This window comes from Anastrepha ludens, chromosome 3 (assembly GCF_028408465.1).
Source record: "Anastrepha ludens isolate Willacy chromosome 3, idAnaLude1.1, whole genome shotgun sequence".
NCBI classification, from domain to species: domain Eukaryota; kingdom Metazoa; phylum Arthropoda; class Insecta; order Diptera; family Tephritidae; genus Anastrepha; species Anastrepha ludens.
The window spans coordinates 103,087,562-103,113,949 of NC_071499.1; the positions used below are offsets into that span (position 1 = coordinate 103,087,562).

Genomic DNA, 26,388 nt, shown 5'->3' on the forward strand with positions numbered 1-26,388 from the left:
CAGTTACAATGCAGACATTTTTTCCAAAGATATGCCAAGATGTGAATATATCTTTTAAAGTGTCTGCAATATTTTGTGACGAGTGATTTGTAGTATCGATCAGTTTTTTGGTTGCTAGCGATGCCGTTTTGATGCCGTATTCAATGAATACTATTCATGTACGAAATGAACCGTTACCGTTAAAAAGCTCACGTTAGCACTAGATGTCCACATATCGCAAGTGATAGCAATGTTCGAAACCTGCTCCAAAATTGTTGGCAATTTTTCCGTCGTTTTTTTAAACAAATTGGTCATCAGGACGTTTTGCAAATGACTCCAGCTGGGAAGCTTGTAACGTGGATCTAAGGCTGTAATTAATTTAATAAATCCTTTGTCCTTCACTATGCTAAAGGGCTGAATATCCTCAGCAGCCATCTCTGCTACGATTTCATCTAAGTCCTTTTTACGCTTGGAGTTTGCATCATACAACACAGCCCTTTTAAAGAATGACTCCACTGGCCGCATGCCTCACCTGCAATCCCTTCACCTAGCAATCATAACTTGCTGCAGCACAAATAAAAAAAGCGCGAATATTTGCTTGGTGATGTGTAAATCGCTCTTTTGACGATACTATCGTCCACTATCGAGACTTTCAACCATCGATAGTTCAGTAGCTCGATAGTGCCCTACCATCGATGGTGACGATAGTGCCATCGATAGTTTGGCACCTCTAGTTCTAACACGATAACACTAGTTTACAATTTTACATTTTTTATCTAAAATCGGTCGCTGGGCTCGAAAATTCATTTTTTCTGTCATGTACAAGGTGGGCCATATAGCGTTTGCTTTTTGATCCACCTATTTTTTTGAGAATGGTAACAAACATGACATGTCAAATGTGTTCATAATTTACTTAAAGGTTTGACATTTACGAAATGGGACGCTATACGCTTGAACAAAATTGGGAAATATTGAAAACCTATTTCCAAAGTGGTGAGTCTTCTTCTTATTTTCTGACTTTCACATCGGTGGCTACGTCAATAAGCAAAATTATCGGATTTGGGGCTCAGAAAATCCACACGTTTCTGTAGAGAAGCAAATGCATCCACAACGAGTCACTGTTTGGTGCGGTTTTTGGTCTGGCGGCATCATCGGGTCATTTTTTTTTTCGAAAATAAGCGAAGAGCCGCGGTTACAGTAAATGGCGAGCGTTACCTTGACATGCTCAACGAGTTTTTGTATCCAAAAATTGAAGAGGATGACATGGACGACATTTGGTTTCAACAGGACGGTGCAACTTGTCACACTGCCAAAGTTACACTCGAACTTTTGGCTACCGTTTTTGAAAACCGATATCAATTGGCCGCCTAGGAGCTGTGATTTAAGGCCGTTAGACTATTTTTTGTGGTGAGCCGTTAAGGGCAAATGCTATGCGAACCATCCAGAGACGATTGATGCTTTAAAACACGAAATCCAAGTTGCCATTCATGAAATTGGAGCCCAAACAATCGAAAATGTGCTTAAAAATTGGGTTGATCGAATGGCCTACTGTAAAGAACGGTATTATTTTTCATTCATAAATGACAATGTTCAATCTTCAAAATAAAAAAAAAAGTTCGAAAAAATATTGATTCGTTTTTTTTTATATCCAATTCAAAAGGCAAATTTTACATGGCCCACTCTATAATTTAGGCATATCGGTAAATAACGAATTTGAATGAAAGAAAAACCTCCTATTGGAGCATAAAGCGTCACGGCTCTTCGTCAAGGGACACAGCTTTGAGCTATACATATATCCCAGTTCATTCCACGTAAAATCAAGAGATTTCATTTCAGCTTCTGTTCATTTCAGCGCCTCCAGGTAGTACGTGGCCTCCCCACTCCTCCTCCAGCTTGCTGAAAGAGGTTCCGACGCAGGGCCTGCCTAGCAACATTATCATCACTTTTTCTTAGCGTATGTCCTATCCACTGCCACTTCCTTTTTCGGATTTCAGTCACCTCGCCAAGCTGGCTACTTTTTGTAGCAAGTCCGTGTTGCGCAGGCAGCGGTTAGCAAACGTTTTCAGGCGTCTCGTTATTGCCCCGGTTATTTTCCGTGTGGTGTAAATTAAAAGCAGTTAAATTTTCTATCTTTCGTTTGACTTGATTTTTTAATCAAATTAAAAGTTTTCAAGCAATTTACAAAGTTAAAAAAAGGTTTTTTTTTTGCAGAAATATCAAAATTTTCGATTTATATCTTAAGAAATATGCTTGGTATAAAAAAGCGAATTTCAAAAAACCTTTTGTGTCCATTTCTTAAACCTAATATATTTAAAAAAAATGTAAGATATAAATGAAGAGAGAATAAAAATACGCCCTTTGCATTGACGAACCTTAAGTAAAGTTTAGCAAGTGGCCAACAAAGAATCGGTGCTTGAAATATCAGTAGCTTGTTTCGTTAGTAACAAATTGCTTGGGATAATTACTTTAAATTATATAACTGCATATTAATAAAATTCTTCTAAGATTTTTTCAAGGACAACAAGAATGCAGGTATCACACTTTAAAAACGAAAAAATCTCGTCCATTCGTTATACGTAAATGCCATTCATCGTCAAGGAAAAAAATTATCAAAAGTCAATAAAAACTTACAGTCACTTCAAGCTTTCACTTTATTATACTAGAATTAAATAGACTATAAAACTGCAGGCCTTTTTTTAATTTTAATAAAAAAGATTTAAACTTTGAAATAAATTTCTCGAATTTTTCTAAATCTTGTACAGAGATTGAAACTTGAATTCCCATATTAATTCAAAATTTATTAAAAAATATTTAAAATTAATTGGTAAAAAAATATAGTCAAAACTTATCAATATGATCCTGCCCCCCCAACACGTAATAGACGCAAGGTGAAGCCTCCTTGTTGAAGCAAGGCGTAGGGTACATGAATTCTATAGGTCAGCCAAAGTTGCTGACAATGAGTTCTGTTGGAAGAAGTACAAGGATCTACTAAAAGTATACAAGAAAGAGATACGAAAAGCAAAGGGAGAATCTTGGAAAGACTTCTGTAGCAGTGTGAAAAACACTAACGAAGTGGCTAGACTTAGGAAACTGTTATCCAAGAATCCGTCTATGTCAAGAACAATACGAAAAATTAACGGGAAGTGGGCTAACAGCTGTGAGGACTCTCTAGAAGACCAGGGTGAGCGAACACTACAGATCTCAAACCTAAGGGAGATATTGTGCACGACATCCCGACGAACCTAATTACGACCAACAAGATAGAATGGGCGATACAAAGTTTCGACCCCATGGAATCTTCCCAGCCATGCTCCAAAAGGTAAGCCATCTTGTGGTACCATGGTTAAGAACGATATTCAAGGGATGCTTGAGGTTCAGCTACGTTCCTGTATTGTGGAGAGAAGCGAGGGCTCTGTTTATTCCAAAAGCGGGAAGAAGCAACGCTCTCTACTCGAAGGAATACAGGCCCATTAGTCTGACCTCATTTCTCCTGAAAACGTTAGAGAAGATTCTAGACGCATACATTAGAGACACGATTGCGCCGGACGAATTATCCATGGCGCAGCATGCTTACACTAAAGGCAGATCTACTGAAACTGCACTTCACGCACTTATACTGAACATAGAAAAGGCGTAAGAATATAAGGAGTTTGCTCTAGGAGTATTTCTAGATATATCAGGGGCTTTTAACAACGTGACAAAAGATGCTATTTTAAATAGCATAGAGTCACTTAATGTGCAACCCGAGGTTTATCTATGGATAAGGCTATTTAGCTATTAGTTAGCAGAAAGATAAGAGCGGAGTGGACGGATGCGAGCGTCACAAATATGCATGCAGAGGTACTCCGCAAGGTGGGATACTATCGCCGCTATTATGGTTACTTGTAGCAAATGAAATGCTCAAGAAACTTGACGGAGGGGCACCAAAACTAGTGGCAGATGCCGATGAGATAGCTATACTAGTTACGGGAAAGTACCTGGACATCATCAGTAATGTGACAAACGAAAACGGCCATGGTACTTTTTACCAAGAAGTACAAGGTCCCGGCGTGGAACCTCCCGAAGCTAGACAACAACGAACTACTTCTCAAAGATCATGCGAGGTACCTCGGAGTAATACTGGACAGCAACTTGCAGTGGAAACACAATTTTGAGGAGAGGGTGAAAAAGGACAGTAATGCGTTGTACGCATGTAAAAGAATGCTGCGCGTTACTTGGGGTCTATCACCCTATCTGATGCATTGGTGCTACACGGCAGTAGTTAAACCGATATTGCTGTATGGGGCCTTAGTATGGTGGACTGCAACAAGAAAACTGACATACTTAATGCCACTGGAAAGGATTCAACGATTCGCTGCGCTATGCATAACAGGAGCAATGAAAACCACTCCAACGGCGGCGCTGAAAATGATACTCAGCATGCCAACTATTGACCTTATGGCGGAAAACCTGGCAGCGAAATCCGCGAGGAGGCTAGTGGCTGTGGGGGTATTCACCTGCAGAACCTTCGGTCACAGCTCAATAGGAAAGTGGAGCTCAGGTTTCGCACTACAATTGAAGAGGAGGGATGGCACAAAGGCATGAAGCCTGGTCATAGAACTTTTCACATCTATTCAGACGGCTCTAAAACTTTAGACGGAGTGGGAGCGGGATAAGGCAGCCTATCAAGCTGCCAGACCACAGCAGTATTTTCCAAGCGGAAGTTTTTGCTGTGAGGAAAGCCGCGGAGCTAGCCTACACAAGAACAAGAAAAAACTCAACAATTAATATATACGTAGAGAGTCAAGCAGCAATACAAGCAATAACCTCATATTGTATAAAGTCCAAAAATGTTCGACGGAGCAGGGAGGTCATAGAAAGGCTAGCCGCAAACAGTAGGCTGCATATCTACTGCATTATGGGGAACGAAATAGTAGATGAGATAGCAAAAAGTGCTGTTAGACAACCTTTTGAACAAGAGAGCGGCATACCAAAACCGCCAAATACAATATACAATGAAATGGACGACTACATGAAAAGGCGACTGGAAGCTAGGTGGACTAATCTGACCACAGCAAAGCAGCAAAAGTCATGTGTAGAACTAACGACAAAAAACTGACTCAATTCGTACTTACGCTCTCGCGGAAGGAATGCAGAACTATCATAGGTATGCTAACAGGTCATAATATATTGGCTGCACATGCGTACAAGATAGGGATTGCTAACACGGGCAAATGCAGGAAATGCAGCGAGGACGTTGAGGAAACTTTAGAACACCTTCTGTGCGTTTGTCCGGCATTATTAAAAACGCGACTAAAATGGCTGCGAGCCCCACTGTTTGAGGGTCTGCAGGACGTCTCAAAAGCGGAGCTCCCAGCTCTACTTAGATTCGCCAAAAGCGCTGACATGCTACATGATGTCTACTTTAGGTATTCATAGAGGTCGGTTTCCATCTAGTATCGCTAGGGACCAAAAGGTCTATGCGTTTCTTTTTGCCAACCAGGCTAACCTCACCTAACCTATCAATATGTCACTCACCTAATGGTTGCTTTTCTGTCCCAATCAAGGCCCATTGGACCAGTAGTAGCAAAAGAAAAAAACCAACAATCGCAATGTATTTTGTGTTTGCTTTTAGTTCCTAAAATCTATGAACAAAGATTGACAGCTTTAAACACAAATTGACATTTCAGAAACCAAATAAATAGCAAACATGAGAATCACCTGCTCTGCTAATGCTACCTGTTCAATTTGCCTTGGCTTCAATCAAAAAATCCCAAATTTATTCTATTATGTAATTTATTAATTATTTATGTAATCGTGAGATCTGTGTTTTTTTCAATATTTTTAAATTCTTTCTTTTTCTCTTAATTTACAGTTTATTTATACAATATTGGCCGTCGGCTCATATCCATCGCCACACCTTTTGATGCTGCTCGAAATCCCAAAGCCTCTCCAAAGTGTCGCTCACAAATGCGACGTTTTTTAGAAGGCTTGAACAACTTTGATTTTTGGGCTCTGAAAAGTAAGTACACAATTTTTTTTTAATTTAAGAAACTTAAATATTTTTATAGTCAGGATCTCATTAAAGTCAACAAAAACCATAACACAATTTTAATTTTTTTTATTGAAAAATTACTCAATTCGGCCATAAACGAGACAAATCTTTTAATTAAGATTTGTACTTTGATTAATTTTAATTATTTTAAATTTTAATTTTATCATCTCATGCACTCGAAACTGCCAATATTGTGCTTTTATGGAAGCCATTTAATTTTTTTGGGGCGATATATCGATTCCAGTTATTAGATTACTCGTATGCAAATAAAAATGTTCAGCCTTTAATTGGAAGTTAAGAAAGGAAGAGTGAATTGAGATGGTGTAAGACAGCAGTGGCTACTCAATCAGTTTTTTTAATTGCATCATAAATATCTCCTCTGAACACCTTTGATTTGCACGAGCATAGAAGGACCGCGCAGAATTCAGATGCAATCAAAAGCGAAACCAAGCATTTTCCGACCAGTTTTGAGCGCACCATCGTCGATCCCAGTGTCCCAATTTCTGCTTGGCGGTCAGAGTAAATATTTACTTCTTTTACAGTAATTAGACAAGTGTGCAGCCAATCAGCTGCTTCTTTGATTTCGGCTACCTCCGTGTGCAACAGACTAAAGTGGTCGGGCAGCCTGGATTTCAGATTGATGGGGAACTCCTCGCAAAATACACCTCCCCAACTTCCCATCTAGCTTCGAGTCATCCGTGAATAGATTCAGCGTCCTCTTTTTTTTAAATTCTGCACCCCGCTCACACTGCCCTCGATGGCATGTGGGATATCTCTCTAGCTTCACCGATAGCCCCCTCTCCAGCGAGTTCCACCAGATAAGGAATCCATGCAGTATTATTATATATTAACAACTCTAGCCGAGAGGCCACATCTCTTGCCAATAGCGCCTCTGCCTCCATACAAGGCAGATGTTGCTTTTTTTATTTTCTCCTCAATATAGCCGTCTGTCAAGGATTAGACTAGGTATTTCACCTTGTCAGAAAACACCAACGGACCTTATTGAGGGGCAGATTCTTCTCCAGACCAGCTCCTCCCGCAAGCCGTTGACATCAACAACCGAGAGTAACGGTGAGGGAATACTAACTTTCGGGATGTCCCCACTCATCTACCGGTGGAGAAAAGCGCCGCCTTATTCTACTATGAACGACAAACGCCCTTGAGACAGTTCACTTCTTATGTTCCTTTCAAGAGCCTTCAGCAAGAAGGATGAAAGACTGATTGTCCTGAAATTCCTGGCCAGTTTTGATTAAAAATTATAAATATCGTTTTGAAACAGATAATAATATTTTTAAATATGATTCATATTCTGAGTATATTACTTAAAAATTGTATACAACATTAGGTAAACGAATAGGTGGCCAGAATCAGAGATAATTAAAATTCAAATTGAATTATGTTTAAATTAGATTCACACTAAAAACTTACATAGCCAATTATTGGCAGTTTTCCAACATAGGTGGCAGCCACATGCCAGTATGGTTGCACTCTCAAGGTAAGTTTGTTGCAAAAATGTTTGTTTACATAAACAAAAAACGGGGAAAACATGACTTAAAAGAGAATTATAAAAATTAAAAAGTGACAGAAACTATCAAAAGCCGCGCCTCAACCGATTGCCAAATAAGCAATAACAATCAAAATTAGCAAAAGCACGCATGAATTGCTTTAGAAACTCACAGAAATATGAATCAAATATTCTAGAATGAATATTTTGCGACTTCATATGAAATACAACCAAGCCAATAAATAGATGTTGCAGTAAAGAACGAAAAGTGAGTGCTACTCATACGTATGTACATAGGTGCATCCACACACTTGCAACGTGTACCAGCAGTAAAAATGTTCAAATGGCTTTTTTCACGTCTACTAAAACAGATATTAATAATTCTTAACCTTTTATTTATGTAACGTGTGTGTGTGTGTACAAATTAAATTGGTTCTCAGTTGCCATTCAACATCTCATAATCACAACTGTTCGACATACTTACGTGTATGTACATGTAACAATTCGCAAGCCAAACGCCATTTTACTTTGCACAGTTCATTCATCTAAGCAGCCTTCACGATTTCATGCAAGATTGCATTTTTTCAAGTTTTCAAGCAAAGTAACACCTTGTAAATGCTGCAATCAAAATTTGAAGGTCACTCAGCGAACTTTACCCAGTTTTGACGGTGCCACCACAGAACGATACGAACGACTGGCCTGGTCTAAGCGTCTCAAGTGCACTTAGAATTGCAGCCTCAGTCACAGTCAGTGCCACAGCAAACGGGCTACTGCATATACATATGTATGTTTACAACAACAACAGCTACAGCAAGTTGCAGAAAAAATATAAATAAATGCATACCTACCATACCCACAAGCTATAATCAGCATACAAAAAAAAAACAAATAAAAATATTTTAGAACTGGCGGCCATCGACCGAGACCCGGCCGCTGCGGCGTCGTAGCATTGACCAAAACCAAAGTCTAAAATGCATACCGCGAATGTGTGGCTAGCACGACAGAAGCATTAACTGGCATAACTTTTACACTAAACCCAAAAGAACAACATTCAGTGGCCAAGTGCAACTGCAGCTACAACAATCACAGACGTTTAGAATTTTGTATTTTGACACGGCTGGCACTTTTAGTTATGTTGGCTAAGTCTGCAACAACAATAAATTCTCAACGTAAATACTTAGCGCTACAGAATAAAAAAATACTAATTCTTTCGATTCAGCCACACACATTAATATAATAAGCACACAAATGCATTCTACAACAACAATAAATTTTATTCACCTGCCGAGTTCAAGTATCCGTCGATGCTTATCACGTGAAATAAAATAAACAAACATACAATTTTGTAAAGCACTTAGTTCTTTAAATTAAATCCCGATTTTGCTAATCCCGGTTTAAATACGTCAAAGGCACAAGGCATCCCCAGTGAGTTGGGGTTCTCAAAGTATAGGGTTTTTCAATTGGCGCGGGTCGATTTTGGCGCCCTGTGGCAGCCATTTTGTTTTGGTGACATCTGTCAAATCTTTTGTTTATTATTCAGTTGTTTATGTCAAATCATTATGGCAAGTTACACAATTGAACAGCACGTTCAAATGATAAAACTTTATTATCAAAATGAGTGTTCATTAACGCAAACGTTGCCCGCATTGCGCCCATTTTTCGGTAGACGTGGTGGCCTTTCAAAGTCGATTCTTCAACGTTTGGTGGCCAAATTTGAGACGACCGGGTCAGTAGACAATCAGCCAACACCCGTACGTTCAAGGAACGCAAGATCAGCCGAGAACATTGCCGCGGTCGGTGAAAGTGTACAGCAGAACCCGAGGCAGTATATTCCTCGCCGTGCACAAGAACTTGGCCTTTCGCAGACTTCAACTTGGCGAATTTTGCGTCGGGACTTGGGCTTACACCCGTACAAGATCCAACTCACCAAGGAGCTCAAAGTTGATGACCATAGACAACGCCGTTTGTTCGCTGACTGGGCTTCGAATCGTTTGGAAGAGAACCCCAGTTTTGGGCGAAAAATCATCTTTAGTGACGAGGCGCATTTTTGGATGAATGGCTGTGTTAACAAACAAAATTGCCATATATGGGACGACATCAATCCACACGAGGTTCACCAGGTGATAATGCTTCCTCAAAAAGTTACCGTTTGGTGTGGAGTTTGGGACGGCGGCGTCACTTTTTTGAAAACGACGTTGGTGAGGCGGTCACCGTCAACAGCGAGCGCTACACAACGATGATAACCAATTTCTTATGGCCCATATTGAACCATATGGACCTAGACGACATGTGGTTCCAGCAGGACGGCGCTACGTGCCACACAGCAAACGCCACGACTGACATTCTGCATGAACGATTTGAGGGTAAGGTTATCTCTCGCAGGGGTGATGTGAATTGGCCACAAAGGTCAAGCGATTTGACCCCGCTAGACTTTTTCCTGTGGGGTTTCTTCAAGTCTCAGGTCTATGCAAATAAACCACAATCGACCGATGCTCTAAAGGTGAACATAATACAGGCCATCGCTCAAATTCAGCCGGATCTATGCGAAAGAGTCATTGAAAATTGGACCACTCGGATCCGTTTCACCGTAAGAAGCCGAGGCGGGCATTTGAATGATGTCATATTTCACACTTAATGGCATATATGCGCCTTTCAAATAAAAAAATATTTTGTCAATAACTCACACACAGTTTGTTTTATTCCATTTCAACATCTACCCGCCCTTATTGAAAAACCCTTTACTGCATTTTTGTCAGGGTTTTTCGCTAACTTTTGAAATATTTGTAGCAATAAAAATATCGTACCGTCGCTAAGGATTTTAAAAGTTTCACTGCACGAATCTGGTTTTTAGATCACGCAGTATTTATTTTAGGTAGTGGAAATATACAGAGTTAGATGTGAGTGCTGTCAAAAAACTTAGACTGAAGAGCACGGCTTGAACCATCATCAGGCCTTTCACATCACAAAAGCGTTCCCAAATACCTGAACCTTTAATTGTTTATCCTTTCTCCTCTTTCTCGTTTCTAGAACTTCTGAAACTCACAACTTAGCTTCCTATTCGTTCTTTAGGTAAAATCCTCTTAGAATACATTCCATCTTTTCATACAGAATAAACTTCGTGATAGTTATCGATTTTGCTTCGACTAAGTTTATCCCAGAAGAATCTGTTCAATCGTTGAAAAAGTTCAAAACTGAATATAACTTTTGTACTCTCATTGCAACCAAACTATCGCTAAAGTTCTTCCTAACGGAAAATTTGTATTGCTAAAACTTCTGCCTGGAAAAGGTTAGTGTATCGGATATTAGAAAAATGGAGGATCGGAGATGACAAGCACAGTGCAGCAAGAATGTAGGTTTCGTCACTGCTAAAAATATCGAAGAATGTAGGTATCTTGTTCAAAACCAACTGTTCGTCACATCACTTAATTAGTTTTACTTCACTTAAATTTACTTTAAGTCTAATCTAGGGCACATCAGGAGACTTTAGCTTTTGATTGAATGAAAATGTGCTTATCAGCATGGCAAATGAGCTATTTCAGAAGCTAGCTGAGAGAACAGTCCTTAATCTGTTAAAAAGTATAATGGTTTTAAGAGTTTTTAGGGGGCTAATTCCTAAGTGCATGGCTCGGTTTTATTGTGAGAACAATTTTTCATCTGAGCCAACAAGAGCTAGAGGAAGGCCACAATCGACCTGACTAAATACTATACAAAGAAACATAAGAGAGCAACACCTTGATGATGTGATGACGCGGGACAGAGGAACTTGGCACGTGAGGACAAAATGGGCCGACCCCAAATAGGGGCGAGGCAAATTTTTTGAGAGTTTTCCCCAAAGCTAAGGAATTTCCTTAAGCAATTCAGAGCCATACTAGAGACTCTCTTACTAAATATAACGGCTACAATAATAAAATGATCGAGCGAATATAAAATGCTTTAAGCTAATAGATGGAATATTACTTTCATTGTTCTTTATTTTCCCACAAAATATGTCCCAAAAAATATGTCACTGAAAAATATCCCTAACCCATCTTCAGTATTTTTTGATTTATCAGTCCAATATATGAACTTTTACTAAAAAATTACTGTCAGACTTTATTTATTTACACAATTCATTAGTATTCAACTTAAACAAATGGTGTTCGTCAACTTTTCGTAGCTGTATTATTGGTTATTTGCTGTTTTGCTTTCAAAATTTTCTCAAAAATTTGCCGAGTTCACATAAAGTTTTCAAAAAGGGAAGAAAAAATATTTGGGTGTGTAACTAAGTTTTAAAGCATTTAAAACATATAGTAATACTAGTGTCAAATTGTACTGAGTATTTGTGTAACGAGTTTCATGTGAAAGCGTCATCATTAAGTGTCGTTTCTTAGTTTGTGTCATTTCGTCGAAGTGTAAACAAAAAATTTTTTTATACAAAGACTATGTCAGCTTTTGTGCCTACAAAACTTCATTCGCGGGAAGCATTGCTATTTTGCTTCCATCTGAAGAAAAGTGCAGCGGAAAGTTATCGGATGCTGTGTGAGGCTTACGGTGAGAATGCTCCATCAATTTCAACCTGCGAGTACTGGTTCCGACGATTCAAAAGTGGTGACTTTGACACAGCCGACAAGGAGCGCGAAGGAAGGCCACCAACTTTTGAAGACGCCGAATTGGAGACAATTTTGGACGAAGACCCGTGTCAAACCCAAGAAGAACTTGCGACAACGTTAGGCGTGACTCATCAAGCCATTTCAAAGCGGCTGAAAGCCATTGGAATGGTCCAGAAAGTCGGAAACTGGGTGCCTTACGAACTCAAACCAAGGGATATCGAACGCCGTGTCACTGCTTCCGAAATGCTGCTTCAACGATACAAAGCGAAGTCGTTTTTGCATCGCATTATTACTGGCGATGAGAAATGGATTCACTACGACAATCCGAAGCGCAAGGCAGCGTATATTAAGCGTGGCGAACCCGGACCATCGACGCCAAAGCCAAATATCCATGGCAGCAAGGTAATGCTCTGCGTTTGGTGGGACCAGAAGGGAATCGTTTACCACGAACTACTAAAAAGTGGTCAGACGATAAACGGAGCACTCTACAGACAACAACTTATGCGATTGAAGCGAGCAATTGCGGAAAAACGTCCGGAATGGGAAACCAGACATGAGACATTGATCTTTCATCATGACAATGCTCGGCCGCATGTCGCACAAGTGGTCAAAACCTATCTCGATGGGAGCGGATGGGAAGTTCTACCCCACCCGCCTTATAGCCCAGATCTTGCACCATCAGATTACCATTTGTTCCGGTCGATGCAGAATGCCCTTACGGGAGTGCGTTTCACTTCGGTTGAAGGTATCCAAAATTGGCTTGATGAGTTCTTCGCCTCCGAAAGCGAGCAGTTTTATTGGGACGGAGTCCATGCATTACCAGAGAAGTGGGAAAAAGTTATAGCTAGTGGTGGACAGTATTTTGGAAAAAATAGGTTGTACCAATTTTTAACAATAAATTTTTGAAATCGAAAAAAAAGCCTTTAAAACTTAGTTGCACACCCACCCAATAGAATCTGCAAAAAAAAATTTCCTTCACTGCAAATATCTAATTTTAAAGATTTTAATAACAGGAAAATATTTCTTTTGTAATACCAAAAAAAAAGATCATTTCATTACCAGTTTTTATGAATATTCTATAAACAAAAACATCTCATATTATAAATACAGGGAGGTGCGAAATTAATCATCCAGTTTTGTTTTTCAATAATTTTTTTAATAAATAAACAAATTATTTCTCTTTGTACATATACTGCAGCTGTCTGATTCACAAATGTTAAATAATGAATTACTACGCCATAGCAACCATTAGAAATCTTTCGATAGGTGGATTCATTTTGCGTCACATTGTATAAGGGAAAAACGCAGATATTCAAAATAAATGATATGTATTTTATAAAAGCTGTGTAAATTTTGTGAATTGTATCTTTAAAGGATTTTTTTAATATGAAAAAAAAATTATCCATTTGGAGCTTAAAACAGTTGCTCAATTTTGTTCTTTACTTTTTATAATCCGTTGTGTGCAATACCCTCCAAACAGAATCTGTACTTTGAATGTTTCCGTAATGAAAAGCGGAGAATGTTAATAAATATCTTCCCATCATTTTTTCATTCAACCTCAAAACTTGACTATTTTTCTTCTCTGTTTACTGTTTACTAAAATGCTCTTTAGAAAATTATAATTGAAGAAATTATTATATAAAAAAGTAACGGGTTGTTGCAACAACTCTAAAAATGCACCTTGGCAATTAAACTGCTTACCAAAAATCTTTCTAGAAATTCTATTGTAATTAAAAACCGTAGAATTCTTATGAAAAGCTTGCGGTTTTTTTCTAAAATTTCGATATTAGATTTATATGGTTTTTCTTAGACAATGAGCTAACTTGTATACGAAAATAATGGACATTTAGTATATTTCTAACTGTAAATCGAGAAAAAAAATATAAGAAAAGCTTGTATGGCTTGTTGAAGTATAGGTTATTATGCAATTTTTGTCCTTTCATTATAGACTATTCGTTAACATACATATTAATGGGACCAAGGTCGTGACGAGGTTATAATTTCGCAATCACGGCTACGAGCGAATTTTTTTACAGATTCACCCAAATCAATATTATTTTCTACTATTTAATTACTTTCGAATGAGATGCAGCAAATAGTTGACAAAAAATATCAGAAAAATATGCGAGTGCTGCCAGATTTTTTCACCGGGAAGATGATTTTTATAGAATTTTGATTTAGTTTCAATATATTAATTAGTTTTGATATTTTTCTCATTATGTACGATAGAATCTTTATTTCGAAGAAAAATTCTAACTTCTGACAACATTGGTTATATATATTGACCTGTCACTTTTTTATAAAGTAGACACTTATGTATATAAATGCATAAATATGTGCATGTATATATGTGTAAAAAGTTCACCTTCTTCTTCTTCTTAATTGGCGCAATAACCGCTTACGCGATTTTGGCCGAGTTTAACAAAGCGCGTTTCGTTTCTTTCTCGTGCTAACCGACGCCTGTTGGACATACCAAGTGAATCCAAGTCCTGCTCCACCTGATCTTTCCAACGCAGAGGAGCTCTTCCTCTTCCTCTGCTACCACCAGCTGGTACCGCATCGAATACTTTCAGAGGTGGAGCGTTTGTATCCATTCGGACGACATGACCCAGCCAACGAAGCCGCTGGAATCTGAATTTGGTATCTCAGCAAAACTAATACGGCTATGCAAGATGACGTTGCTCAATACGAGCAGCGCCGTCAGAATTGGGATGAACCTCTCCGAGCCGTTTGATATCAAACGAGGTTTCAGACAGGGTGACTCGCTGTCGTGTGACTTCTTTAACCTAATGTGGGAGAGGATCGTACGAGTCGCAGAACTTATTCGATCAGGTACAATTTCTTATAAGAGCGTACAATTGTTGGCGTATGCCGATGATATTGACATCATCAACTGCGCTGTTAGTTCTGGCTTCTCCAAGAAGTTCACGTAAGTGCTCTATAAAATCTTAAAACAACAGTAAGAATCGACAGTAACACAAATATTCCATGAAAAGCAAACATGAAATTTACCGCATTGCCGCCGTACCCGAAAGGGTTGGTGCGTGATTACCTTTCAGTACTGCCCGGGTTCATGACACACCAAATAATAAAAAAGTTGTTTCCTAATAGAGGCAAGGGCAAACCTCCGAGTGTATTTCTTCTATGAAAAAGCTCCTCATAAAAACCCATTTGCCGTTCGGAGGTGCACCACAAATAGGAGAATGAGCTCAGCCGAACACATAAACACACGTTGTAAATACCAATTAAGCGCCAAGCAAAAGTGGCCATTTATAATCAAGTAAAATAGTCGGGGTATCAGGAGCAAAGATTCTAAGAAGGGCTTAACATTTTTAAATAGTTTTTATCGTTTTCATTCTTAGGAAATAAAAATATCTACAGCATTTGAATTTTTCTAAACCTCGCTTGACGAGTCGCGGGACTCACCGTATATACTCGTAAGTGTCAACTTAGAATAACGTTTCGGGCTGTCAAGGATTTTAGCTTTAAAGGAGTTGGTGTTTCAAAGTATACAAACGTACAAAACTTTACAACCGTTTTCAGCGTGCTACTGCATTATCCAATTAGAGACGATGTAAAATTGGCAATTTCTTTAACCGCTCAGAGCTAACCATTGCATTTGCCGATAACATCGCGATAATTGCGCGAAATACCTATATGTAAAATACCTGGCTGAACTTTTTCTCAACGTGGAGAAAGGTGCTGAAACTGTGGGACTCTAAATAAATGCAGAAAAAATCAAATATCTGAAGATTTCACACAAGGTGGAGAAGACAGAAGACATGGTAATTTGCACTTATCAGTTTGAAGGGGTCCAATCGTTTAAATATGGAACGTAGAGAGAACAGGTCTGCAACGAGCTATTGGTGTATTTACACCTGAAGAAATTATCGAGAAAATGATGATAGACGAAGAAAAATGGAATGCCGTCAAAAATTTTGTGGAGGATATTATCCGAAAAAAGAAGCGCGAAATGGAAAGTTATACTGAAGAGCATTGAGCATAGGTTTCTCAAAACAGGCGACCCTGGACGCAGGGTGAGTAAGTGTCCTTCTTAGGACGCCGTCTTGGCCCTCTACCTCGAAGCAATGCGGAAGCAGTCCCGGGGTGGAGGGAAAAATCCAAGAGAAGAGGAGGGATATTTTTAGTGGAATCGCCACACACGTAGTAGCGACGCTTACTTTATGGAGCGAAGGCATTTTTAACCCAACCTCACCGCCAAAACAAAAAAAAAAAAAATCGTTTAAATATCTGGACGTCACAATACAAAACGACAATAGCCCACCCGACACCATATAAAGCAAGTTTGTGGCAGAAAACAGAGCAGGCAATTCAGCATAAGCGAACTGAAGTTAGAAGTTTAGAATATCTAGTTTCAATGGCAGCTACCACGACCCTGGTCTTCCATTTGTCATGCGTTAGCGTGGTGAGTCAATGAAGCAACTGGCATAAATAAACATACGTTGGTAGCACTGGGAAAGAGCTGCCGAACAATTGTTTGTTTGAAAACGTTACATGATTATTAGTAATGAAACTTGCCTGATAGCAGAAAAGAGAGTTGATAGCATTGGGTATAGTGAGCTGTACCAGTTTGATAAGCTATAAACATGTCCGCTAGTAGCGAATCTTGCTCGATAGCTTTGTTGTTGCTTTCGCATGGAAATTTTTCGTCAAGCGACCAGAGAAGGAGCGAATGGTAGGCGTAGAAGATATACAAGATAAATAAATATACAGGCACAATGATCTAACAGTTTCGTTATATTTAGAATAGGTTTGACAGAACTCACTGAAGTTGTTTATAATTTTGAGTAGGAAAGGTATGGGTTTACAATTTTTTAGTTCCTTTCGAAATTTCCTAGTTCAATTGCAGCTTAAAGAGCTGTGAGAAAAAGTCTCATCTCATCTCTAAAATGGTAGCACCCAAGAATGATAGAAAGAAGATTGCGCCCATCAAGAGTGCGTGACGTCACGTTTTTCCGAGTTGCGCAGTATTGCCAACCATTTGCTCTTCGCAATAAATTTAGTGCTTTTCTATACCGAAAATGCGAAAAAGTTTCGTGTTTGTTTCTTTTTTTTAACTTAAAGCTACCGAAACCTTAAGTTAAAAAAAAACTGTATTTTTATACAAAAGAAGGTTAAAAAAGGTCACTCCGAGAAGATTTTAGTGCTAATGAAAATTTGTTGGTTCTTATAAAATTTGATATTTTGAAAGTGTGAATTTAATTTTTTGCTCCTTTTAAGGTTATGCAAGAATATTAAATCTTCTTCCCTCAACTCTTCTTAAGATTGAAAACCTTTGACACTTTTAAAAAAGCATTTGAACTTACTGAATGCGGATTAAAACCATAGAGGTGTAATCGTTTCTTCCGGTCATCAATCCTTAGTGAGACATAGGGCATCAAGAGGTGTATTCATTGTAAAAATAAGCCACAAAATACCAGAAAATACTAAAGAACCATACTTTTACAAAAAGAGGGCCTTATCTAGTTACATAACCTCAAATATAGCAAAAAAGTCGTTCCCCTAACAAAAGAGTTTCGCTTAACAAAAAAAAACTAATAAATTAAATTGTACATAAGCATAACACATTTCTTTAAAAAAACGCACATTTTAAAGACAATTTGTCACGCATACAAAGTTCTTTAAGTGATTCAATAAAAATTTGTTGGGTTATTTTCTTTGAATGGGCATTTTAGTGCGTTTTTATATCCAAAGCTAGGCAACACTGCAGTAGCGAGAGAGAGATTTGACTGCCGAAAGCAGAAGAACACCAACAACAACTGCAATCGCGGGCAATGCCACCAGATGTTAAAAAAATGTAAAGCTAAATAAAACTGAGTGAATTATTTAACTAATTATTAAAAAATTTATATTTTACAAAATTATAAACATTACATTTTGATTAGAACAGGCTAGAAAAATGTCATGAAGAAATAACTAAAACTCCGAACCTAAATAACAAAAAAAAATGCTAAATCAAGTTACGAAAATAGTAATCGGGCCATACTGGTGCTAAAATCACGTAACTCAAATTCTGTCAAATTCGCTGAGAGCAAAGTAATGGGACCACGATAGGCGCCATCTCATTATTCTTTCCATCATGGGTAGCACCCATATGAAGAGTCCCTGAGTCGGGCCTGGGCTGAGAAACGCACTTTTGTAAACTTACATGCACATCTGTACACTAAATACAAACATATATGTGTGTGTAATATATTATATAAATTCCAATTCTGTATATTATTCGCATCTTTATGAGTATTTTATATACATTTTAATTTTTATTGTAAATTTTTTTCTTTCAATTAGTTTGAGCTTTGCACCCAAACAAACTAGTTCGACAACTTGCAGGCCTTGCATTTTTTGTTCTTCGTGCTAAATAAAAAAAAAACCTCCACCAAGGTTAGAACAAATGGCGAATGTTAAAATTCCAAACAATTTTCATTTTCTCAATATTGCAAAGTCTCTCGTTTTAAGCGTTTTAAACTCCACAGTGTATTATATGAGACCAACTAAAATACAAAACAATAAAAGTGCTTGTTATAAGTTACAGAGTTAATTATGCTCATGAATTTGCTGACAGCGCAAGTGGCAAGAATTGCATTTATCTGGTTAAGAGCCAAGCGGGGGATTTGTAATTTTTTCGCAAATTATGCTTGAATTGATTTGTGTGAAGTTTTTATTACAAATATGTGAATGTTAAATAAAGAACGGAAAATATAAAATGATTATACACTGAATGTAAGAAATATTTTGGTTGAAATTGCGTGTAAATATGAGCCACTATTCTTAGTCATAAATAGCATAAGCGTTTTGTTTAGGAATGAACATATCGCACTCTAAATACAAAAGGGTTACAACTCAAAATGTACCTTCTGCTCAAATATGAACGAGACGTTATCAATAAAACGGTCCGCGGATGACATATGGCAAAAATAAATTTTTTTGTTTTTTGGTAGGACTGTTATAAGCATGGCAAATTTCAGCGTAATATGTCACATAGTTTGTTTTCTGTGCTACTGTAAACAAGTCAAGCTCGAGTGTGGAAAATTTTGAGTTGTGGCCCTTTTGTATTTAGGGTGCGATATGTGTAAAGATTGTTGAAGAGTCCTTTTTTCGTAAGTTTTATTCTTATCGAAGTCATAATTGGCCGATCTTTAAAAGCTAATCTTGCTCTATTCACAGAATTTTATACTTCTGCTTTCGATGACAGACGCCGAATCGATACAGTCTATACGAACTCTTCTTAGGCTTTTCACAAACTCAACAACTCAATTTTAATCACCAAATTACGATTTTTTGGGTTCACTCGTCGTAAGTGTTTAATTGTCGTTGATAATGTTTCTTCTCATTCTTCGTTCCCTCTTCTGGTGTTCCTCAGGGCTGAGGGTCAATTACTCTTCATCATCTTTATTAATGATATATCTGATTGTTTTTAAATTTCGATTTTTTATATTTATTTTATATATTTTTTATAAATTTTATAAATTACAAGTCTTCTGACCGCTCCGGTATCTAAATAACATCGCGGCATGGTGTGATAAAGATCACCCAGCTTTAAACTACGGACACCCAAGTATTCTTAGAAGCTTATAGTTCATCTTCATGGTGCTTGATCAATGGACACCCTCACTTTTCCTTTCCCGTACTTTTTCCATTCATATTCTCTCAAGGGAAGAGTGGGCGGTGTGCAACACTTGCAGACAAAGCGTAACAAACATGTTTACGAATGGCTCGAAGTTGGTGGAGTATTCTGCGAGGAGCTCCCCATCGAGCTTAAATATGGACTACCGGACCACTGCAGTGTTTTTCAAACGGAGGTAGCGGCAATTAACGAAGCAGTGGATTGGTTGCTTACACCTGCAATTACTGCGACAGCCAGGGGACAATTGGGGCTTTAGACTCGTTATTTGTGCGTTCGAAATTAGCCAGGAAATGCCTGACTTTTCTCTCGACTGCATCCGAATATTTCGATATTAGGATCATTTGTGTCCTTGGTCGCAGTGGCATAGCGGGAAACTGCTGGCCTGACAGGGGACCATCGAGACGATTTCACCGCAAAATGAGAAGATTGGGGTTCCTTTGAGAACCTGAGGTCTGCTCCTAGGCAGTTGGGACCCGCACCAACTCAGGCTAACAATACCGCAGCTCTCAAATTTGGTGGGTGTCCTTACTGGGCATTGTCCATTAGGTATCTATGCGGTAAGACTTGGGATTTCCTCAAATCGTTTTTGCAGCAGCTGTTGGAGCTTGAGGTGGAATCATCTCAGCACCTTCTCCTCAGCTGACCTGCTCTCGTCGGGTCAAGATTCAGATATCTGGGCTCACATTTTTCAGTTTTTGTTTTTGTTTTCCCCCTTTTTCCTCCTCTGTATGGCATCATAATGAACAAATTTGATTACTTGTCCAAGTGGTACCTAATTTTTGCAGTCATTTATCCTAACCAAAGGCTAGTGGAAAATCCATTTTTCGAACAATCGCATGATAGCAACTCTTTAGACTTTTTAAGGCAAATAGAATTTTTACTTCCTGGCCGCTTACATAGCTAGCAATTGCTTACTCATGGTTGCATAAAAGTTATAATCTAACTACTGTCAATTATTGTTTCTCATTTTAATACGAATTTGCTGATTTTTTTGCCGCAAATTAAAAACACAAACAGGCAGACCGACTATTAAAATCTTCTTATAAGTTTATATAGGTATAATATCTTTCATCCATGTATGCAAAAATATTTATTTACCAATACATACATACAATACTCGTATATTTCCAAGTGTGCCATAACTCAAATTACTTTTCCTTTTTCGATTGCAGTGCACGACTCTACCGGCAAAATCACTTCGGGCATACTCAATGGCAACATTAATCAGCCGGGCGATTTCGACCAGTGTCTGGGTATAAGCACCGCCTCTGATGGTGCAGCAGTAGCTGACAGCGATGCCAATGAAATCAAAGGACAATACTGTTTGGCCTATGCGCAGCCAGTGTTGCCGCACAAATCGAAGCGTCTGCGCGCATTGTTCACACTGTTACAATCGCATGGACCATTCAGGAGTGAATTCAATGATGTAAGTGCGTTTCTCTCAATTATCAATTCTATTATTAATTCAGTTAAGGTAAAAAAGTAGACTAACTACGTGCGATTATCCAATGCGTTTGTTATACATAATAGCGTAAGTTGAAAAGCGAGTTTGTTACTTGAGTCTTCCGTCTGTCGCTTGAAAATAATTTATTCTTGCATCTATACGCGTAAATACTTTTGGATATCGCCAATAAATACTTGTATGTGTATGATGTCTTTGCAATTTTCTCCTCAAATGCTCAAGTGCAAGAATTGAACTACTGAAAAAACTACTTATCATGCATACACACTCGTGCATACATATACATATACATACTTACGTACAAGCGTTGCAATTTAGATTTAAACAAATGGGCTATTAATCGGTCATTACTTGAAACGATTTTTGCTATCATTGTTGTATTTTTACATGTAATTGCCTTTAGTGCTATAATTAGCATGCAACTGGAATTGCGGTTGCGTTTGCGGCTTATAAATTGTGAAATTATCACTGTGTGCTCGTGAAAATGCTTGCAAATATATTTATGAATGAATATTTTTAATTTATGACGAAATGAAAACTTAGTAAGCAAATGGGTTTTTATTGTAATATAATATTTTATTCCATTTCGGATCGCATGCAGCAAGCCCTTACAATAATAAACAAATGGTGCACGGCAAAAGAGCTTTCCATTAACCCATTGAAAACAGCACTTGTACCGTTTACCAGGAGAAGGAACATAAATCCCAAATGTCCGACACTTAATGGAACAACACTTCAACTCTCGACAGAAGCGAACTATCTTGGCGTCAGTCTTGACAAAACGCTTACGTGGAGTTCCCATATTGAGAGAGTTACTTCAAAAGCGAAAGGGCATTCTTTGCCTGCACAAGGTTTTTTGGTAAGACATGGGGACTAAACCCTAGAATGACCTTCTGGACATTCACCACAGTTGTGAAACCCATAGTCACTTATGTATCCTTAGCATGGTGGCCCAAGGTCAAGCAAAGAAAAGCAGTAAACGTATTAAACAAACTGCATCGCCTTATATGTGTTATGAAAACATGTCCCACGGATGCATTGGGTGTGCTCCTGAACATACCACCCCTTCCAATCTTGAACGAAAGGGAAGCTCGCTCGAGTGCCTTAAGATTAAAAGGTATATCTGAACTTAAAAGTGGGGATATTAAAGGACATTTAAAGATCTTAGAAGACTTCCTACATAGTCCCATTCTTCATAGGGGTGATATACTATCAGCCAAACCAATACTCTTCAGGAACTTCCAAGTTATAATTAATGAACGCACAGACTGGAGAACTAACTCTATCACTTTCAAGCCTGACTCTCAGCTATGGTTTACTGATGGGTCCAAATTTGAAAATGGTAGAACAGAGGCAGGAATCAATGGGCCTAAATTCAAAAACTCGATTCCGATGGGACACTACCCAAAAATATTCCAGGTAGAAATACATGCCATTGAAATATGTGTGAGAGAATGCCTTAGCAGGAAAATGAGAGGTACTCACATCTACATACTTTCAGATAGCCAAGCGGCTCTAAAAGCCCTTCTATCAACAACTATCACCTCTAAATTGGTAAACGATTGCCTAAACCTCCTAAACACGTTAGGAAACCTCAACATAGTAACACTATGTTGGATTCCGGGACATGACGGACATGAGGGAAATGAAATGGCGGACGACCTTGCAAAACAAGGAGCCAATATGCAACTTACTGGTCCTGAGCCTTTCTGTGGACTAACAAAAGGCCACATTAATGAATTCCTTAGGAAATGGGAGGAAAGAAAACTTGCCGCAGACTGGCTAAACTGTGCCGGTCAGCGTCAAGCCAAACTATTCCTAAGTCCCAACAAAGGAATATCTGACAAGCTACTCTCACTAAGCAGAGTAGATCTGCGTCTTTTAATAGGATATCTTACAGGTCACTGCAGCCTGAGGTATCATCTAAATAATATTGGTCTATCTGAGACCAATGTCTGCCGCTTTTGCGAAATGGACATAGAAAGCTCAGAACATGTGATTTGTGGATGTCCTGCGTTGGGCAGACAGAAACTTCATCATCTTGGTGGTATCGTAGTATCTCCATACAATCTTTGGAACAACAAACCTAAAATTGTGCTAAAATTTTTAGAAAGCCTAAAACTCTAGCGTTACAAAAATAGGCCTTTCACAATAGATCAGCTCTGGTCGCAGTGCGTAATGGCCTTCTAATAATAATAATAATACATAGTGATATTTCTATGGCACCGAAAACTAAGCGTATGGTTTCTATTCAATGCCTAAGTATGTAATTGATAGATATATTTTGATGAAAAGAAGAAAACATACAAATAAATGATGCAAACGTAGCAACATTGGAAATAGAATAACAAAGGTTTGTTTTTTCGTCCTTCTTCTTATTTAATTTCTGGTATATCGTTTGCTCTTTTCTTGAAAGTAGGAGGCCCCAAAGTAAGGTTGCTCTTTGTGATAGGCATTTTGTGGTAGGCAGTTCCCGAAATTCGATAAATCGCCAGCAACGAGCGACCACCGTAGCCGAATGGGTTTGCGCGTAACTACCAAATGCACTACTGTGCATACCACGAAACACCAAATGATAAAAAGGTTTCTTCTGTTAGCCACAGTCCCTCGCCAGGCGATGGTAAACCTCCGAGTGTATTTCTGTCACAAAAAACCATCTGAAGGTAGCAAGTACGTACATTGCAGATAGAATAGAATAGGATAAATGGCTGTCCTCACGAGAAACCCACTTGAACAAGGAACCACAATTCGTGCATTGTGATACCATACAGGGAGAAAACAGAGGAAAAAGAACCAAATAGGTGGAAAACAGGAATAATGGGCTTTGAATTAGAGGATGACGGCCAACAGTGGCCAATTACATTTTTATTAACCGCTTCAAGCTACGGATGAAATTCCCCAGGTATGTGATATTTAAACCTGCTATATTCGCAGCCGTAGCCGAATGGGTTGGTGCGTGACTACCATTCGAAATTCACTGAGAGAACGTAGGTTCAAATCTCGATGAAAACACCAAAATTAAGAAAAACATTTTTCTAATAGCGGTCGCCCCTCCGCAGGCAATGGCAAGCCTCCGAGTGTATTTCTGCCATGAAAAAGCTCCTCATAAAAATATCTACCGTTCGGAGTCGGCTTGAAACTGTAGGTCCTCCCATTTGTGGAACAACATCAAGACGCACACCACAAATTGATAGGACGAGGAGCTCGGCCAAACACCCAAAAAGGATGTACGCGCCAATTATATATTGTATAATATATATATATATGTATATATTATATGTGTATATATCCGCAGGTGTAGCAATAAAGTGAGGCCGCAGATATCTGAATCTTAGAGCGACGAGAGCAGGGCTGTTGAGAAGAAAGTGCTGAGATGATTCCACCTAATCCTCCAGACAGCTTCTGCAGAAAGAGCGCCTATCGCACAATGTCCGGTAAGGATGTATCCCAAATTCGAGAAATTCGAGAGCTACGGCTTTGCTAGCCTTAGAAGCTCCCTCGAGCCGCCCCGATCTACCCCTGGCCTGTTGTAGAACACCGTCAAGATGTTAACAGGAGGAGAAGCTCTACCAAGTACCCAATAAGGATGTATCGGGTATTTCTATAGATAACTATGGTTTAATAGCTCAGAATCGCAAACTGTGTTAACATCTCTGTTTAATAAGGTTTTACATGGTAATGGTTGTACGATTTAGGCTTTATGCATTGCGACCAGATATAAATCCATCTGTGCGCCCCCCCAAGTGCTTAATTTTAATTATTTAGTACTGCAAGCCATCGAACCAGCTCCTTAGGAGGGAAATTGTGGAAATTTACTTTGAAGAATAAAAACTAAATCTGTTCGCGAAGTGCACAGAGCACTGGCGGTCCTTATTTTTTCGAAATGTGGGAGGAGCTGCCATTATGGTGGATGGCGACCGCTATCAAGCCATGCTAACTAAATTTTTGTTGCCAAAAATTAATAAGCTAAATATAGACGATATTTTGTTTCAACGCGACGGCGTTACTTATCATACAGTCCGTGTCTAACAATCGACTTATTGCAACATTCAAGCCACCATTGACGCCGTACGTTCAGATTTATTGGAAAAAGTAGTCAAAAAATGGACTCATCGAATGGGTCATGTAATTCGTAACCGCGGCGGACATATGCCGGATACCATATTCAAAAAATAAATGCCATGTAATTATGTATCAGATTAAAATAATCATTCCAACAATGTTTCTGTTTTAAGTTCTCGAGCTCTTAAAAAACACCTAATAAAAAGCAAACTATCATATATATAATTTTTAAAATTGTTTAATCATCAAACAAAACTGGCAACAAATACGAAAAAAAGATTATTTTTAAAATTTGTGATTCTTTAAATAAAAAATAAATTCCTTGTATTTTTTTCTGATAGTTGCAGTTTTTCAGTAAAAATAAGACATCAAAAATAAATTCTTTGTGTCAAAAAATTCCCAAGTACAGGTTTGTAATTATTAAAACAATAACAGTAATAGTACTTAACCCTTTACCGCATATGAGCACATATATGATATTGCAGTTTTGATTCAATTTTATTTCCAAATTAAATATTACAAAATAATACAAACTATTTTAGTCCATCAATTATATATTTAGCAATAATTAAACGCAAAAACAAAAACAAAGTCTGTGATTTTATGACCTTTCGAAATAATCTCACTTTGTGCAGCAGAAAAGCAGAATTGAAGTGCGAGTGATTTATTTAAAAAAAAACGATAACAGACTAAAACGTAAATACTTTTTCACAAAAAAAAATATTTTCATGGAGTTGACGTATAATAATTTTTCCTCTTTTCAACTGTTTTCCATACTTTAAAAATAGTTAATTAAAAAAAAAACCAAAAAAACTGTACGGTTTACCAAAAAAAAATATAATTTTTCATTATTTTCCTTTTAATATGTCTTATTGATAATGAAATAAAGCTATTTCTACCGTGAAACAATGTTTTTTCAACACTTTATTAATTCCTGCAGTAAAGGGTTAAGTTAATTAACTTTCGTAACTTTTTTTCATTATCCGTGCGGGTCTCAGAATTTTTAGTACTGAATTTTGGAATACATCATTTCGAATAAGTCGCATTTTACAATAAAAAATTATAACACGTAGAATTTCGTATACAGAAATTTGTACTAAAAAAATGTCGTAC

General features: G+C 38.1%; 1 protein-coding gene across 1 annotated transcript in view; it reads left to right on the forward strand.

Moving 5' to 3' along the window:
- LOC128858634 (nose resistant to fluoxetine protein 6) overlaps positions 1–26,388 on the forward strand; it is a 101,912-nt gene that overhangs the window by 48,840 nt on the left and 26,684 nt on the right. The window contains exons 3-4 of the mRNA XM_054095057.1: positions 5,834–5,980; positions 20,924–21,177. Of these exons, the coding sequence (XP_053951032.1) occupies positions 5,834–5,980; positions 20,924–21,177 (401 nt within the window). The remainder of the gene's footprint in view (positions 1–5,833; positions 5,981–20,923; positions 21,178–26,388) is intronic.